Source organism: Pogonomyrmex barbatus, unplaced genomic scaffold, assembly GCF_055798465.1.
Source record: "Pogonomyrmex barbatus isolate J1 unplaced genomic scaffold, ASM5579846v1 scaffold8, whole genome shotgun sequence".
NCBI classification, from domain to species: Eukaryota; Metazoa; Arthropoda; class Insecta; order Hymenoptera; family Formicidae; genus Pogonomyrmex; species Pogonomyrmex barbatus.
In genome coordinates, this window is record NW_028297182.1 from 9,741,612 (window position 1) to 9,760,561 (window position 18,950).

Consider the following 18,950-nt stretch of genomic DNA (forward strand, 5'->3'; position numbering starts at 1 on the left):
TTTCCTTTTTTTTTTTTTTTTTTTTTTTCCCACAACGTTTCTTGAACGCTACTAGTCTGGACTTGAGAAACTGAGAATAATCAATTATTTAAACTTTAATCGAAGTTCTATTTAATAAATTTTGTTATAAAATGTCAAATAAATTGTACAAATTTCTATTAGATATATATAGTACTTATATGAGAAGTCATATAAATATTATATAAACTTTAATATAAAAATATTAAATACAGATTTGATATTTGTATATATATGTGTATATAAATTTCGCGATATACAATAAATGATATAAATTCTCAAAATTTAATTTTTTTTGTGTATATGTATATTGTGTTGTGTATGTGTATATTCCAGAACGATTCTCTCGAATTAGAGCGAGTGCAGATTCGCTCTAGATCGATACATTATTCGGACATAGCCTCTGACGTGAGGCCTGTCTAAAAGAACACGCGACCCATTCCTGGTCGATCGGCCCTATGCTTAAAGTTAGATATTATAAACTGCAATCTATAAGCTGATCCCATGTGTTATTTCTTGGTCACAACCTCGTTGAAATCTCTTTCCACCATAGCTCACGGATCGCTCTTGAAGATATCCGACGAGAATCTCAGAGCTCGAAAGGTTTTATTTCAAGACCTTCTAGACCGAGATCCTCGTCATCGTCTCGCACAACGTACATCGTCGACGACCTAAATCGAATAAGTCGTTCAACTTCGCGATTTGACATAATTTTTTATCTTCCATCGCAAACAAGAATCAATCGTTTATCGCAACGAAAAAGAATTGAGTGATCGCTCTTCTTAGATATTATAAACTGCAATCGTGAAGTTGTCGACATTGAATAACTAACATAACGATCCTGACGCTCCAGGAGGATGCCGACGATGACGTCGCGAGTCACTTCATCCCGGGCGGACGCACACGTCGTAGTCGTAAAATTTCCTAACGATCTCTATGCGAGATCTCTTGGACATCCGACGTTATTCTAGCCCCAGGAGATTTTCCGTCTCCTTCGGAGGGCACCATACGTTCACCCCTATTCGCAAATCGCGCGGGGGAATAAATCGTTAACAACTCCCGAAGTTCCTTCTAGTCCTTCATCTAGATTGTCCTCGAAGTCCTAATTTTAGAGATTATTTTGAACTTGAAGGAAGTTCCAAGGTTTTTAATTTTCCAGACATCAAAGGAGCCGAGACGTCAAGTGATGTAGATCGTCCATGGGGTGTATTGAGTCCAGGATGTATTCAATGAATCTCGCCATTCAAGCGATCCTAGACGAAAGACTCGAGAGAAACAAACTATCAAACGTTAAGGAGTTTCTCGATATCAAGCTTATCATGTATGTAGATAGAGAGAGGCTCCAGTCTTTCGATTTCAAAGAGACCGACAGAAAGAAATGCAGCTTTTTGGCGTGCACTGAGTATCCCCGGTACTCGTCCTGGACAATTCCATGCGAGGTAGACTTCCTCCGTTCTAGGCAGACACAGTTTCAACCATGGACTTCTTGATAATCTCGCCAAAGTTCTCGTCACAATCCTCAACTGTGCTATCGGCTTGTTGCTCGCCGGTGACTTGATCGGGCTCGATTATTTCCGCGATCTTGCCGGTAGTTCCGTGAGTACCGTATGTATTATGGTGCTGCTGCGGCTCGTGCATCTCGCCGTAATACGAGTATCTGCCGCTGAGCAGCTCCGAGAAAGGCTCGAGCTTACCCTGCATCTGCTGCACCACCGTCGCGTTCATTGGCTGCACCGAATTAGTGAGGTTCGTGTACTGTGTGGTACTCGTGGCATCATCCTGCGCGAACACTGTCGCATCGTAAGACGAATGCTGTTGCTGTTGCTGCTGCTGCTGCTGCTGCTGTTGCTGCTGTTGACTCTGCGATGTCGATGGCGGCGGCGGAGGCTGCGGCATTTGATGAACCTGGCCGGTGCAGCCTTGAAGTGCAGTACTCGCGGCATCTTGTGGTCCGCCGTAGGATCCGTAAGGCGCAAAAGCAGCCGGATTTGATGGCGATTGAAATTGCGACGGCGACGGTTGGAATTGGACTCGCGACGTAGATGGGAGTCCCGCGTATGGCGATCCATAATCCTGGTAAGAGGATTGCTGGAAGCTCATGCCACCGCCATTACTACTGCCACTACTGCCACCACCGCCATCACCGCCACCACCCCCCGCGCCGGCGGTGCCGCCGCTTTGGCCACCGGGCGAGAAGCTCTGGAAGGCCTGGCCAAATTCCGGATGCAATTTCCGCTGCACAACGCCTGACTGGCTGCTGTCCACCGTGTCTTCGCTCGCGTAACAGTCATCTCTGATGGCATATAAATCCAGGCTGTCCTCTCGCGTACCAGGCACCTCCGGTTGGCAGCCGCCCGCTACCACGCCAGCCCCGACACCCTCGTGACTTGTCTCGTAATGCAACGTCGTGAATCCGCCCCCTCCGCCTCCGGGTCCTGTACCCGGAATCGCGCACGCGTCACCGGCTACGGTTGTTTCCATGCCTAAAGAACCGATATCCCTCAAAGGACGAGCACTCCTGCCGCGCTGTCCCTGATTGTCCGTCTGGTCATGATCACCGCCACCGTCTTCCTCACGCTGCTTCTTCTCCAGTTCTAATCGCATCAGCGTGTGGATAAAATGCGTTCGTACTCTCACGGGGTTGAATTCGATCCTGCCTGTGCTGTTTGCGCAACCATCCCGCGTGCAGCCGCAAGGGAAACCTGGACGATCCACCTACAAATCGAATTCAATGAAAAATCATTTCACTCTTCTCTGAACGAATCATCTATCTTTTTCTGAACTTCAGAAAAATTTAACCTCGAGCCTCCAAGCTTAATTCATTTATCCATTAATCCATTTATCCTTCAGCACTAAAGAAAAAACTGATCAAACTGATTTGAACAGATTAGAACATGTTAATAAATTAGAATGGATTCAACCTAACAACGATTTTTTTAAATTTCAGCAGCATTAAATCTCAAACTACGTGCCACGTTGTTGATCTCAATATTCTATAGAAAATTAAATTTACACAAATTTTCTTAAGTGTTTAAGAAAGGAGATCAAAACTTCTTAACTTTTTCACTTTACATTCAACCAAAATCAAAGCTTTTTACATTTCAGATATCTAAAGAATTGTGCTCTTCTTTTAGATGTAAGTCTTTTAAAAATGGAAGTTGAATTATCGTTGAGCCTTGTAAATTAATTTACAAGATTAAAATATTAATTTCTTCACTTTGATTTCTCTTTCTTCCTTTCACTCTTTCTTCCTCGCACTCACCTGACACTTTACGTTGGCCCTGCTGCAAGGACAGCTCTCGGGATCGCAGTATCCCTTGCAGCCGCACCCGCAGTGCTCCCTGCTCGCGCGAATATCCCGGCACTCGTCCTTTTCGATGGCGTCTATCCTTCGTACACCGGCGGCCCTGAGAAGCGCCCGCCGCTGCCACGTGGGCACCGGCTGTAGAAAGTAGTAGCTATCGATGTCGAGCTCCTCGTTGTCGCTCGGCTCCTCGTCGGTGTCATCGCTCGGATCCTCCGAACTTGACGCCGTCTCGGTTACGCAGTTGGTCGCGCAGCTGCGCTCGGAGCGTAGCTGCGCGAGGCGAGCGCGATGAATCCGCCTTTGCTCGGCCGCGTGTTCCGACAGCGAGAACCTCTCCGCGTGTGTGTGCGTCGCGCTCATGCCCAGGGTGCTGCCGCCCTGAAATGAGAAGGATCTCTCTCTCTCTCTCTCTCTCTCTCTCTCTCTCTCTCTCTCTCTCTCTCTCTCTCTCTCTCTCTCTCTCTCTCTCTCTCTCTCTCTCTCTCTCTCTCTCTCTCTCTCTCGCTCTCTCTCTCTCTCTCTCTCTCGCTCTCTCGCGTGAATCAGCGCGAACACACCAACGTCGTCTGTTTACCTATTCATCAGCCACGATCGACCTTTCGATAACGACGAAAATAAAAATTGCAGGAGAACGGAACGCTAATAATATAATAGGATGAGTAGTAAAAGACTGATACTGGTGGAAATGATAGCAATAAAAAAAATACATAAAGAAGACTGAAATTAGCAATAGAATATACGAGAAATAATATTATATGCGGTGGAAAATTTGTTCATCTTTTTTATACGGCGATTATGGCATCCCTCAGGGTTGAAACCTTATGTGCAACCTTGTAAGGAACATTATATCATGATGCTATAGAATTATAATGATATACAAAAGAAAAGAAAATCGAGGGTGTCATACAAATTCGATAGCGAATATTATTATCATGATATTATTGAATGGTATTATAAATGATGTGAAAAATAGAGGGAGGAATTGAAAAAGGAATTGTCTTGCGTGAACGCGATTGAAAAGGGAAGGGATCGATCTTATATATAAATTTCGAAGGCTCGCGTACGCATCCTCGCGGGATGGATTTTACAAGTAATAGCAAGATTTGATGTCATAAACAACTTAGGGTAGGTGCTTATTATTCATCCCTGCGTTTCATATAAATAACATCATGGAAACAAAGAATATCTCTTGTTAATGTACTATTTAATATCTCTTGTCTCAATTATTTATATATTAGAAAAAAAAGCAACTCTCCGAAAGTAAATAAATGATAATACTAATGATAATACTAATAAATGATAATAGATAATATAATAAGAAGACAATTGGAGCAAAGCACGTGAATTATAAAGAGAACGATAACGAATGGACGGACAAATAAATTTTCCATATTCATTCGCTTCCGGAACAATAAAATGAAAATGTACAAAATCCAAATATCCAGTATTCAATGCGCCATTTACTGCGTAGTCCAGACACACACACACACACACACACACACACACACACCCACACACACACACACACACACACACACACACACACACACACACACACACACACACACACACACACACACACACACACACACACACACACACACACACACACACACCCTTCCTTCTCACGCGCGCGCGCGCGCGCGTATGAAGAAAGAGAAGACGTACCGCGAGGTGACACAAAGGTTGCTGAGAAGGGAAGATGAGAAAGACCAATTTTCAGACTTACTTGAGAAGGTACGCAGGTGAAGCCCTGCGCCCGAGGGAAGTAATAGACTGTCACTGCATCGAACTGGATGTTGCGCTTCTTTTTCACGGGCTCGTCGACGTTGCTCCGTGACTCGTCACCCTCCATGCAATCGGTCAGCCTGCGCTTCAGGTTGCTTTTGGCCGGAAGTGTTTGAAAGCTCGTCAGAGGTAGCTGACCCGGTGCACCAGACGCACCCGAGGACGGCGCATAGCTGTCCAATTGGTTTACGCCTGAAAAACGTGAACGTTCGCGTATCAGGAAAATACACTTCTTCTCGAATTTCGAAATGCACAGAAATCACGAAGATGTGATTCAAGACTTTTGCTTGTTGAAAAAGGGAGTGTTGCAAATTCTTTTTCTTCTCATGCAAAATTTTACAAACAACCTTTGTCAGCGAGAAATACATAGGGCAATGATGATTCTTTTCGATCAATGAAATAGATAATAAAATTTTTTATTCGTTCTTCGAAGTGGATTTTATTGCGATGTGATATTAATTTGAGGCTTAGTTATTGAAATAGAAATCGATTGGTTGACATTTTCGCCGAGGAAAGTTCACGCTGATTTTTATCGGCAACGCTGTGCATTTGCCTTCTGCTTGTTTTAAGACACCCGGTATATTGCGCGTTGACAATCGATGGGAGGCTTATCGAGTTGTGCTTTTCTCATTCGCTTACTGGACAGCTTCGATCAGCTAATGCTGGACTGGCAAAGAGAATCCTTGTAGATTCTAAAACTTTCGCGCTTTTATAAGGATAAAAGCTTTTCGAAGAAATCTTCAAGTCGGTTGTCTAATTTAGGATAATTATCCTTGGAATTTTACACTTAATAGCAATCTCTTTATTAAAGATTATTCTACTTTACTAAAAGCTTTTGTAAAGGATAAAGTAATAAGACAATCTTTGTACAAGTAATAATTTAAATATTGAATAATTAAAATATTAAATACTATATGTGATATATGATTATTTACAAACTAAATATAAAGAATACAATATCTCTAGTAATTGATGATGATAAAATAAAAAAAGTTCTTAAAAAAAAATAAAAAAATTAAAAACCAGAATAGTGATTCTTAATCACTATGTTTATGATAACAATAATAATCAAAGTTATAATAACCAGAGAGTTATTATTGTTATCATAAACAACATACACAACATGTGCTAAAAAAATTTATTAAAATCTATTTAAAGACGATTACGGGAAATAAGAATATTCTTTCTCTAATTTAAAGTCCATTTGAATAATTTGTAGTTAAATATAAATATTTCTTATAAATATACTGTAAATTTCAACAAACTGAAAATACAATCAAAACTGATAATTTAACACTTTTCCAATATCTTTATCGAAATCAAATAAAAAAAGACTCCAGATTAACAAGAGGTTGAAAAGAGGAAACGCTTCTTACCTTTCTCCTTGTCGGAGAGGATGTCGTCCGGCAATCTGTCGAGGAAGGATGTCTCCGAGTCGCTTTCCGGTGCGGGCGCTGGTCCAGAGTCACCGGGGATTTCATTCCCCAGACCGGAATCACTCCCGTCGGATCTGACCTCGTCCCTGGCGCCAGTCGCCAAGGCCAAACTCTCAGCAGAGTCCTCCGTATACGCTTCCGGCCGTTCGGCCTCCAATCTCGTCATAATCGGCGCCATCGCTTCCACACAGCACAGAGCGACTCCCTCAGAACAGGGTAGTTGATCGGGCGCCATGTCGACGTCGCGTAGCTCGTGACGAATGCTAGTGATGGGTGATACTTCCGAACTATCAGAGCCGGTTTCCGTTTCTGTCTCGGTATCGACGCCTTCAGCGACTTCTATCGATGCTTCTGGTGCTTCCTCTGGCGAGCTTGGCATCGTCTCCGATGAGTCCAGCTCGTTAGACGCGCGGCTATCTTCAGCCGTGAGCGACGAGCTCGCCAGTACCACCTCCTCATCCTCTTCCAGCTTGCCGATTATCGCTACAGGCGCAGACTCGTCATCTTTCTCAAACTCTCTTATGATTCCGTTTTCCTCGGCGTTCTCTCCTTGTGACGAATGTCCCAGGATTTCACCGATTCTCTCCAGCACCACCTTGCACTTCTTCAGGACCAATCCACTATCCGGACTGCAAGTTCCGTTCTCTGTCAGCTCGCATTTCCTTGACCTGGTTATTGGAGAGGAATCGCTTTGCCATCGTTGCTTCTTCGCGTTCTTCTCCTGGGCTTCTTCAGATTCACAAGATTCAACAACCGAATCACGCTCCTCCTCGACGAAATCTCTTCTTCTATTGGAAGGCAAACTCTCCTCAACGACATAGTCCCACATATTCTCAGTGATGTCTCTGTCCATTTGATCGTTCCTTTTCTTTATATCTTTCTCTTCGATACGATTCAGCACAACGGTTAAATTTCGACAAATAGGACTTGATGGTATCGTCGTATCAACAACACACTTTTTCGTCGGAGTGCAAAGCGCACTTTCAGCGTTTGTGATCACGTTTGTGACATCTCTGACATCGTCTTGACGCGACTCCGTTGTGCCGTCCAAATCGTCACCTTTCGACAATACAACAGAAGCTACGTCAAGTGTCGTAATCTCCTCCTCGTTGTCGCAATCCATTTTTTTACTCGCGCAATTCGACGTGTCTCCAACGTTGGCGCTGCTCGTGCACTCCAAAGAACTTACACCAATCCTGACGATCGTTTCTTTCTTCTCCTCGCCGATATCCTGCTTCTCACAGTTCCGATCAACATCATGAATCTTGGAATCATTCGTCACAAAAGATTCTGCCGGAACGTCGTTGCATCTTGAAATTATCCTACCGTCAACATCGTTCCCGAAGAGATAGGATTCCGAGGTCAGGGACACTTCGCCCAGGGTCCTCTCCCGCAGGCTCACTAACACCGGCGACAGCCTCCTAATATCGTTTTTCAGCTGATTCGCTTGCTCCTCCGAGATTTCAATGCCGATCCTCTTGGCCTCCGTACCAATCGGCAAAAAATCATCCGCGGCCGACCTCTTTCTGGAGACGTCCGATGATGTGGACGTCCCTATCTGGCTCTCTTGCACCCCCGAGAACTCTTCGATGTCGTGATTCTGAAACTCAGCTGTCTTCGGCGACTCTTCAAGTTTCTGAAGAGAATCTTCCATCAATTTCGCACCGAACTCGTCCTTCTCGTTTCTCTCGATCTCACTGATTTTCTTCCCCATCGTTAGACCCATTTTTGCCTTCTTCTCTTCCTCCTCTTCCTGTCTCTCCTGATCCTCCTTCTCCCCGATCTGACCCTTCTTCTCTTCGACTTGATTCTCCTCCAGTTTTGGGAGACAAGGATAATCACTCGATTGTCTTGCTTCGGATCCCTCGGCTTCGGATTTCTCATCCAATCTCTCGCACGTTACCGTCAAGTCCTTACGCGAATCTCGCAGGACGGATGGACGTGCCGCATAGTCATCGTCGTCGATAGTATCCGGTATTGCCGTTGTTGTCGTCATTGATGTCGTCCCGTCCGATGTTGACACGTCTTCCGTATCGGCCTCCACTGAGGTGGAATCCTCTTGGGCCTCAACGAAACAGTCCTGACGGGCCAAAGGCGATTCCATCTCGGGTGTTTCTGCCATCTGCAAGCACCAAGGTCAGTTCGGAGATTAAAAGGACAGTTCTACATTTTCCAAGCAACGATTGATTATGTGCTCTTTATGGTATAAGGACAACGATAAAATGTCGATAAATTACAATGATCCCTCTTTATCTCGCGCGTAAATAACAAAGGTTACTAAAATGAAAATATAAAGTCATCTAAATCTTTAGATAAAATGATAATAATGAGAATAATAACTGTGTTATATAATGCATATAATGTGTATAAATATAATATATGCTAATGTTATACATTCACGTATTTTTATATAAATGCTCGCGCATAAATACACATACATAAAAATAAAAAAAAAATATATATATATATATTATATAAATAAAAAGAGAACAAATTTTTTTTCTCCAGAGTATAAAAAAAAATTAAACAAGATATATATATATATATATATATATATATATATATATATATATACACTCAAAAATCTGCGAAAATGAAAACACTAAGATAAGGATTGACATATAGATCAGTGCGAAATTATACGATAATAGAGTAAAATTGAGCCACCGAAATAACCAACAGAATACAGATTAATTGGGTCGTTACGTTCACCGCGGGAACGATTCCTTTGCCCCCTTTCTCTCCAGACGGGCAGATGATTTCACCGGTCTTATAATCAGCGATCATTGCACTGTCCCTTTTTCACGAAAATAACATAAGCAAGTCAGAGAGAGAACGGGGAAATCAATAATCCGCGCACTGATATCGCGCGCACCGTTGCTGAACCCAGAAGAGAATGAGAGCGAGCGAGCGAGCGAGAGAGAGAGAGAGAGAGAGAGAGAGAGAGAGAGAGAGACAGGGAGAGAACATCGATGCGGAAAGGAAAATCAATTTCCCAGAACCTAGCGCAATCCCTCCCCGTTGTCCCGAAACCCCCCTTCGATACATTTTTCTTATCGTCTCTGAATTTAAGATATCGCGGTGGAGCCTACATATAATCTTGGCCGGAGATTATTGATTCAAAGCCGACCGGTATGATGGCAAAAGGGGGGACAAAGAGGGGCGGCAGGGGGCACCTCCGCGTCGGGGACGAGTGTCGTGCCCGTAAGTTACCCGGGGAGTTATCCGATGGCGGGACCCCCCCGTTGTAAGAGGGGGAAGCTCTTTTACCTTGAAGTCGCACGATCCTTCCTTCAGCTTGGTCCAACTTTGTGCCCTTCGATTATCCGCGTTCCGAGAACTCGCGATTCTCCGAATCCGAGCCCCGCGATTCGCTCACGCTTCCTGAGGGGAGGAAGTCGTCTTAGGTTGTCTCGCGACTCCGGCTACCACCGTCATCCCGTTCGCGAGGGCCCGCGAGATGCCGGCGATATGGTCCCATCGCAGGACCAGACGCGTCCTCGTGCGAGGGGGACGACGAGCGGCTCGGGCACAACATTCGCGAGGGGCAAAACAATTCGTGGACACGTCCAACCGTGATAGAAGAGAAGATCTACCGGCTCGCCGACTGTCTCATGGGAGACACGCACGAGATTCACCTCTGAAGAATCACCCGACCGCGTAGCCGGGGGTTTTTTCCGAGAGATGCTCGGGGATTCCGGAGAAGAAATCGACGGATCGTCGAAGAGCCGACGAGATCGATTCCAAAGGAGAAACCGAAGAGCGAACCAACGTGAATGCGGAAGAGGCGATCAGAGTTGACTTGCTTTGCGTGAGACCCCGGCTTGCGGCGCGGAGGAAGAACGTACGAAGAGCCCGAGGAGAGATAGGTAACTGACGAAGTAAACGTCGACGTTGATGATGGCGAAGAGGCGCGACAATGACGATGACGAGGAGTATATCAGAGGGAGAGAAACGATGGGGAACCGAGGTAGTGCCGAGTAGTGGAGAACGACAAGGTAGTGCGGCGCGTTCGACAGCTCGGAGCAGAGTGAGCGGAGGCGGCGTCGGCGTCGTCGCTCGGCGTCATCGACGATGCCGACGTCGACGTCGACGCCGACGCCGACGCCGACGCCGACGCCGACGCCGCGCTCTCGTATCCCCTCGGCTCGGCTCGACCCGGCTCGGATGGAAGACACGCCGAGGACGTGTGTGTTGGTGAATGCGTAATGGAGTGGTGCACACGGAACGCGCGCCGCGGAAGAACTCGCAGCGGTTCTCAAAACGCACACCCGTTAGAGAGGATTAGTCATTGGCGCTATGGGCCGATCATCTTTCTCGCTCTTTCCGTGATATTTTTAATTTCAGCGACGCGTATCTTTTTTCCTTTTCGCTTGGACAAAGCGCGTACTGTTTCAGTCTAATGAAACTTTGACTTTTGGAGGGACAAATCGCGAATAAGATTGTCGAATTAAAGACTGAGGCAGAAGTGACGTAATCGAGATGACGCAGCTGGCGATGGAACGCTTAAACAAAGATCATTCTTGAAAAAGAAGAAATGCGGAAAAATTCAAAAGCTTTTTTTTATTTCAAAGAAACATTTTTGTGATGTTCTGTGTGATATCTTCAATTAAATCTCCCATATTATATTAAATATGATGCCGAACCTTTATTTGAAACTATATTTGTTCTTCGATGTTTTATATATAAAAGTCCGAATTACAATTCTTTTCGATTACAGTGACTGTACAATGCGAATTGATGACAATTCTACAATGATGATGCATTCATTCGCCGTAGGTCTAATTGTGCCAGTGATGCGCGCGGCGCATCAGCATGGAGGAGAAGCAAAATTTACTCGCGGAGGCAGTGCAGCACCTCCGTACATGATCTACACTTTGCTAATTGCAAGAGAAAATAATTCTAATCACAAATCATAATTTGTCTATGTTAAATTAAATAAAGTCATCGGAGAACTTAAAATAAAAGAAATGGTAAACAATTCGATTATATATAAATAAAGTAATATACGTATAATATATAAGTATATTATATAAATAATAAGCGGAGAAAAGACACATTTTCTAAAAATTTTCTACGTTGCAGTTTTTGCAAAATCTTTCTAAAATGAAACTAACACTCATGCTTTTTTCACGTTGATTTTAAATAAAATAAACATTTCGGTAAAATATTTTTATAGAAGACAAGTAATCCAGCAAACGAAAAATCTAATGTGTAAACGATATATAAATGATAAATTAAAATGCATAATATCAATAGATAAATTTCGCAAATATTTTTTTATTAGTAGAGTTTACTGCCTTTGAATTTTGGGGTGTTTATCCGGATCCCCTCGGTGTCGTCTTCGGGGTGTCCTCTTTCGCATGGGGATGAAACGAGAGAAGACGGTCATAGGAAACAAAGACCAGAGCGAGACGCATACCAACACGCACGATAATGATACACAGTAATAACAAAATTGACTGACGTAAGCAAAGCACGTGATGACGTAAGCATACACGGTAAGCGTGACGCCGTTTCTTGCCAATGTCGTCGGCGAAGACTCGCCGGATCCCAAGATATTTCCACTCCAGACCCGAAGCTCCTCCATCCATGATCCTCTCGATCCTCCTTCGGCGAAGAACTTTCGTAGGACAAGCAAAGGACAGCAGGCGGTCAGCTCGATTCTTCGATCGCGATCGATTATCACGCTCTTCGGGGCAGCGACAGCGACCAAACTTTTCAGGGGGGATGACGCCAAGGGGAGAATGCGATAAACGTGATGTTTAAGGAAACGGGAAGCATTTTTCTCCGAGAGCTGAACATTCGCAAAAAAAAATCAACTCGCACTTAATAGAGCGATAACACCTCGCTCTGGATGCAGGTCGGTGGTACGCTCTGGTACTGCCACTTTTGCTACCACACACTTTGAAAATATACAGGATCGTGAATACATCCGGAATAACGTTGGTACCGGAATCGGCGATTGTTGCTTGTCTCTCGTTCTCCCTCGCTCTCTACCTTTCTCTGCCCTTCTCTCTCTCTCTAATCTATATACTTTTTTCTTTCTGTCCAACGCACAGAACCGCCGCACACGTACACATGCGCACACGCGTACGTTCACGTACACATTCGAGCGACTCTCACCAACGGTTCAACGAACGAGAGAACGCAGCGCTTGCGCGCGGCGGGCGCCGTAATTGTCGCGAAACTAGAAGGCGCTCCGCGAAACCAGGAGGCGAACGGAGTCTTCTCCGTGGAATTTTAGCGGCCGAAGAGTAAGTTCCTGCCCCGAAGGAGAGCACGGCGGCCCGATGGTCTCGCCCCTTTCGCGCGAGACGCCGAGATTTTCGAGGTGTAACGAGAGCTGCGCCAGTTTTGCAGAATTATTGATCGGCGTTCGTGCAAGTATTGATCCGCCTCCGGTTGGTGCAAAGTTACTCGGATGCTAAATGCGCGTGATCATCTAATGTTGGAATTTACTCGATTTATCGGGCGTTACGCAAATTTTGTTCAGAAATGGTTGAATCGGCGAGGGAAGCGTTTTTTTTTTCCTTAGGGAGGGAGACGATGAGAGCTGCGAAAGTAGAAGCGCGAGCGAAGGCTCATCTTGGAGTCTTAGCGGCGGGGGATGCAATCTTGAAAAACGCGGTCTTTGTGTGTGTGTGTGTGTGTGTGTGTGTGTGTGTGTGTCAAATTTTATTGATGTAACAAATAGCGGGGAATAATTTTTATACGGATCACAGATCATCGTTTTGCAATATATTTAAATCCAGATGTGTAATTCAAATCTGAATTCAATCGCCTGATGAAATATATTCGATTGAAAGGGGAATATACAGTTATGAAAGTATAGGACAAAACTATTTACTTTTATGTTTTTTTTTCTTTCTCAATGACTGGACATATTTTTTTTTTTTAATTCTTTTTAATATACATTTCGTTCAATATTTTTTTCTAAATATTTTCTGATTTTTTATTAAGATTGCAGAAAATTATTTTTTTTTGCATTTTTTGGTAAAATTAATTTTTTAAAACCACATGGTCAAATCACAATCCATTCACATTTCCGAAATTAAAAAAGACTATAAAATCTGTTCAGTACTTTTGCGAGAAAAAGATACGTAAAGGTCAAAAAAACGGGATTTTATAAGAGACATGATGTTTATAGATATGATAATTAGACTGCATATTTAAGTTCTTTTAAAATATTTAAAGATGTCTACAAATTATTTTAAACAACTTAAAATACGCTTTTAGGAAAAAATTTACTTTTTGTCAAATAAAAAATCGATATTCTTTTTATTATTTTCAACTTTCCAGGAGATGAAATTCAAATAGCAGTTACGGAATTAAAAGGTAAGGAGTATTTTCCGCTTCAGATCAGATATTTTCATTTTTATGAAAGTAACTAATTTAAATAATTAAATTTATATAATTTATATAATTATTAGTTAGTGTTCTCCTGTAAATATGATCTGCTATCGATATACAATCACTTTGTAATAATTTTGGACCTAAGTAATTATATATCTTGTGTATTTACAAGTTTGATCATTTCGAAAAATATAATAATTTAATACGAAGTATTAGAAATTGAATCTAACAATAAGATAAATCTAATATTTCGCAAATAGCGAAATAAAAAAAGCGAACTATATCATCTTCTCAAATTTTAAGTGGTTTTCTCGAGAGTAGATTACGTAAACCCAAAGAAGCACGAAATATTTGCGACGAGAAAAAAGCATAGCGGTACAGAAGAGCCATAAAGGCCGTTCCATCGGGACGTTTTGGAGAGTAATCTAGAGATAAATTCGTGAAAACGGGAGGATCAGTCCCTCGGTAATCCGACGCTCCGTCTAATTGAATTGGCAGAACGGACAGTCGCGATGGAACGCGCGATTCAGCTTCCGCCTCTGTTTGTCTACCTCGCCATCTTTATGCATCGCTTCCGCCAAGCTCGATATATTAATTGCTTTCTATTTAAAGACAATCGAGCGCGCGCGATTGCGATCTCTCTCTCTCTCTCTCTCTCTCTCTCTCTCTCTCTCTCTCTCTCTCTCGCTTTGGCGCATCGCGCGTCATCAATCTCGCGTGGAACCTCTCTCGCAAATCTCTCTCTATTCCTCTCTCTCTCAATTTTTCTCGTCGTCTGTCCGCTCGCTGCAAAGTCGTAGTTCGGCTTTGAATCCCTCGCAGCAACACAACACGTACAATGGATATACAATATATCAATGAGAATTCGCATAACGTGACGCGGATAATTTAATCGACATTAACCTGTTGCCAGATAGCAATATTATTAAATTAATTATATCAAAACGTTTGTTAATTACTTAGCGTAGCAATACGGTAACGCATTATATTATTAATAGTGCATTAATTAATGTATATTAATTAATTAGTTAATATGCGTTCATCAATCTATAATTAGTAGTAAAACATTAATAAAGTTTTATTTATTGACTTTAAATATCAACAAAATACACTCAAAAATTCAAAAAGAATCATTCTATAATTTAAAATGATAAAATAACAAAATTTAATTTGTAGTAAATTATTATATAATTTTACTGGCAAATAAGTTAATGACTATTTTGCTAATTTGCATTTTTGAGAGATAAGCACAGAGTAGCGTTGCCATTTAATTTTCCGAAATCAAATTATACATATTCATTGTTTAAAGTCTGCTAAAAATTAATTAAAGGAATATATTACAGCTCAAAAATATTTGCCTACTTTAATTTCTATTTCTCCTTTTTTTCTTCTTATTTCCGCCCTAATTCTGTCATATTCTCTTTATATGTGTAGAATGCAATTTTAATACATCAATTTATTAATTTTAATATCTAAAAGATCTAAAAAACAATTTGGAATTTTCCCCTTTTGTTTGATATGTTTTTTCTGGCCTTTACAATGTTTGTTTTTTTCGTTGAAAATAAAGTGTTATTCATTTTAGTATGCTACTACGAATTATTTTTTTCCTTATTTCTAAGCGCTATTCCATCATGTCAATAAAATATAATTAAAATAATTAGACATTAATATCCGCATGTTAATATTACAGAAAATTCTTGAAATTATATATTATTCAATTATTTAATAAAAAAAATACAGTAAACAAATATTTTTAAGCGATCTTTAAGCTTCTTCGCTCAAAATGAACAAAATGGACTTTTAATTTTCAAAAGGATTTGAAACTGGTATCTTCGAAACCCGTTCAACTAATCATAGACGTGTTCGATCACCATCTAATGATATACTAACGAGTTTACGTCGCCTGTATTCCCGAAATCGCTCGCCGGTGGAAGAGAAAGAGGAGAAGAGAAGAACGAGATGGAAACTAGTACCGAAGGGACGAAGGGATGCTGAAGACGCGGAGGGTGGTGCATTCCGCAGCTTCCAGGGAGACCGAGAGAACGGAGGTGACTGCCTATTATGTCCCGTTCCCTCACACTTATTATTCCGGAGCGACCCACGTGTGTCCGTATAAATGCGCGCATGTATTGTGTGCTGTGTGCCTCTCTCTCTCTCTGCGCGCGCTGTGTGTGTGTGTGTGTGTGTGTGTGTGTGTGTGTGACGCGCGCGCGCGTTTATTGGTGAGGCCCACATATCGCCGGCTGCTCGCTACTCTCCTTCATCGGGCAAACCGACTGGCTGACACGCGGCACACATGTCCCCATAGACGCGTTGGACTCGACTCTATAGGGTGTCCTGGAAAAAAAATCTGCCTAAATCCTGAGAATCCGCGAAATGAGATCTATCTAGCGGTCAAGAAAATCACGCTGCGAGGTAATAACCGTAAGCAATGATAAAACACCGCTCTTAACTCGTTCTCACATTTAATTTGAAAAATTAAAGAAATAAATAAACGGAAGAAGTATATATAAACAGAGCGAACAGAGACTAGAAGAAATCGTCGTCTCTCGTTATCCAACAAAATAAAGTTACAAAAATGTTAAGTTACAAAAATAATTAACAGGAGTAATAAAGAAAAAATGGAATTTCCCCTCACGTATCTTAAAAAAAGAAATATCGAATGTGTGAAATGTAACTTATGAGAAGCGAATTTAAAGAAATAAATATACAATTGTGAGTTTTTTAATTAAAAAAAAAATTACAATTTTAGATTTGAATGTTTTACCTCTTCATTTACAGTATCTCTGAGATTCTCGGCCGACAGTAATTTATATATAAGTTTTCTTTTATGAAAAAAATACGAGAACCTCGGATTATTTCTCGTACGCATCAACTACTTATGAAAGAAAATCACTTTTTAGAGAAGCATACAAAAGTTGAGACTGTCGAACTTTAAAATTCACAAATTCCGAAAAAAAATCCAAATGTACATGTGATGCATATGAAAGGGAAATACATTAAGAACGAAGAGAGGCGAAGAATAATTAGAACGAACGGGAGGAAAAGAGGGAAAAGGAAGAAGTTTAGGAGCTTTCCTGATACATGAAGTAATATCGCGCCGTCTGCCACTGTCGTAAAACCACTTTGATCTCTCTCTCTCTCTCTCTCTCTCTCTCTCTCTCTCTCTCTCTCTCTCTCTCTCTCTCTCTCTCTCTCTCTCTCTCCTTCCTTTCACGCTCACTCGAAGCATTTTTATCTCCTTCCCCCATGTTCGAACAGGGACACTACCTCTTCCTCCCTTTTCTCTACCACCCACTTTGCCACCCTCTGTTACCGCTCTTTTTTTTCTCGGCTTTGCAGAAACCAGCGAGACAGAGTCCGAAGCTGAGTGCCTCTCTCTTTCCCACGAAAATCCGTAGCTCCGATCAAACTGTCGCCTTTCTATCCCCTTTACCCCTCTCTCTTTCTCTCTTTCTCATGAAAGCCGAACGAAAGGGGCGAACGTTGCGAGGCAGCTTAATATCACCGCTGCACGTGGTCGGTGTTTTCTAAGCAGCCGCCACGATGTCGATGAATATGAAGCGCGGAAATGAACGTTGGAGCTGCGAAATAAAAGTTTACGCGCGTTAAATTACATGAATCTGCGAGTCCAAGTTTTTCCGGATATCCATAATAATAGTCTTTTAATTTTCAGCTTATTTGGAGTCAATTTTTTTTTCTCGTTGAGAAAAATAATATCGTGAATTTGAATAAATATTAAATTATGACTCGAGAAGTGTAGCAAATAAAATTGGAATCTAATTCTCTTAAAAGTCTATTTTTACAATGTAAATCGCTTTCTTAGAATTGTCTCCTACAATTCAATTTTAAACATACTTTCATGGCTATCTCGGAGAGTAATTTTTCTTCGTTAAACTTCAAGTGGGCTTTCCTTGACTCAAATTTTAATTTAAGAGTAAGTTACAAGGAGATATCGCGATAACGTTACAGAGCAATTAGTAATAGAACCTGGTTACCGAAGAAGCTGTCGGAACTTAATCTTAATTATTGACGCGTATCGATTGGGAGACTTATCGAACTTACGCCCAATCGCAATTATCCACTTCCGCATTGGCGATGCGGCATACGCGGAATATCGCATGGGGAGGATTCTATATCTAGTATAGTATATTTCACCCTTCGTAACTCTCTCTTGAACCTAGATCTTCAACCGCAGCTTAAGAGCGTTCGCGAATTCCCTTCGCAGTTGGATTGAAACCGAAACACTTGACATACTCTGCCGAAAGTCACGTATTCTCATTATCTTATCACGTGATTTCACGTTTTTACGTTTTGCATTAAGGATGTATATAAAAAATATAAATTAGATGACATGATTTTTAATATTTTCACGAAAGAATCTCTGTAACTAACATTTTTCTCAATTGATCATAAAAGCTTTTAATTATGTACAAATTATAAGATTTTGAATTATTATATCAAATAAAAATTAAACATATATAAAATATATCTACAAATATTTAATTACATAATATGTGTGTGTGTGTGTGTGTGTGTGTGTGTGTGTGTGTGTGTGTGTGTGTGTGTGTGTGTGTGTGTTTAAATTAATAATTTCAAAAAACACATTTACATATATCATAAAAATATATTACAGTATAATTTACACTGAAAAATAAACTTTTAGAAAAATTAGATTTTAATTTTATTTGCAGTATTTCTTGCAAGTTACATATTCATTTAATATTTATTCAAATTCACGATATTATTTTTCTTTAATTCCATCATTAGCGTTGTAATATGCAATTTCCTCTTAATACGAATTAATGAAAATTTAAAAATTAATTAATTTCTAAACTGTTCAATGACTGTTTATGCCAATAAGTTAATATATGAAGTGTCATCCTTAATAAGTTAGTCAATTATTAATATTAATGTATCATTTTGTTTTTGTTTACTTTCTTATTTGAATTGAATTTTTGTATTTCAATATGAGAATATGACTGATTTAATAATACAGCTACAGTAACTAATTGCGTGCATTTATCGCAAGCAGAAATCAATTC

General features: G+C 41.3%; 1 protein-coding gene across 4 annotated transcripts in view; it reads right to left on the reverse strand.

Moving 5' to 3' along the window:
* Positions 1-18,950, reverse strand: part of Axud1 (AXIN1 up-regulated 1) — a 38,519-nt gene continuing 19,569 nt past the window's right edge. Inside the window, exons 1-5 of one of the 4 annotated variants that reach the window (XM_089083708.1) lie at positions 11,850-13,302; positions 6,490-8,671; positions 5,055-5,305; positions 3,281-3,703; positions 1-2,733 (exon numbers count right to left, since the gene is read on the reverse strand). In XM_089083708.1, coding sequence (XP_088939834.1) covers positions 1,474-2,733; positions 3,281-3,703; positions 5,055-5,305; positions 6,490-8,671 — 4,116 coding nt within the window. In that variant the 5' untranslated portion in view covers positions 11,850-13,302 and the 3' untranslated portion in view covers positions 1-1,473. Of the gene's footprint in view, positions 2,734-3,280; positions 3,704-5,054; positions 5,306-6,489; positions 8,672-9,255; positions 9,782-9,819; positions 10,852-11,849; positions 13,303-18,950 lie in introns of those variants that run through there. The other 3 variants (XM_089083707.1, XM_089083706.1, XM_089083705.1) reach the window with 3 other exon arrangements.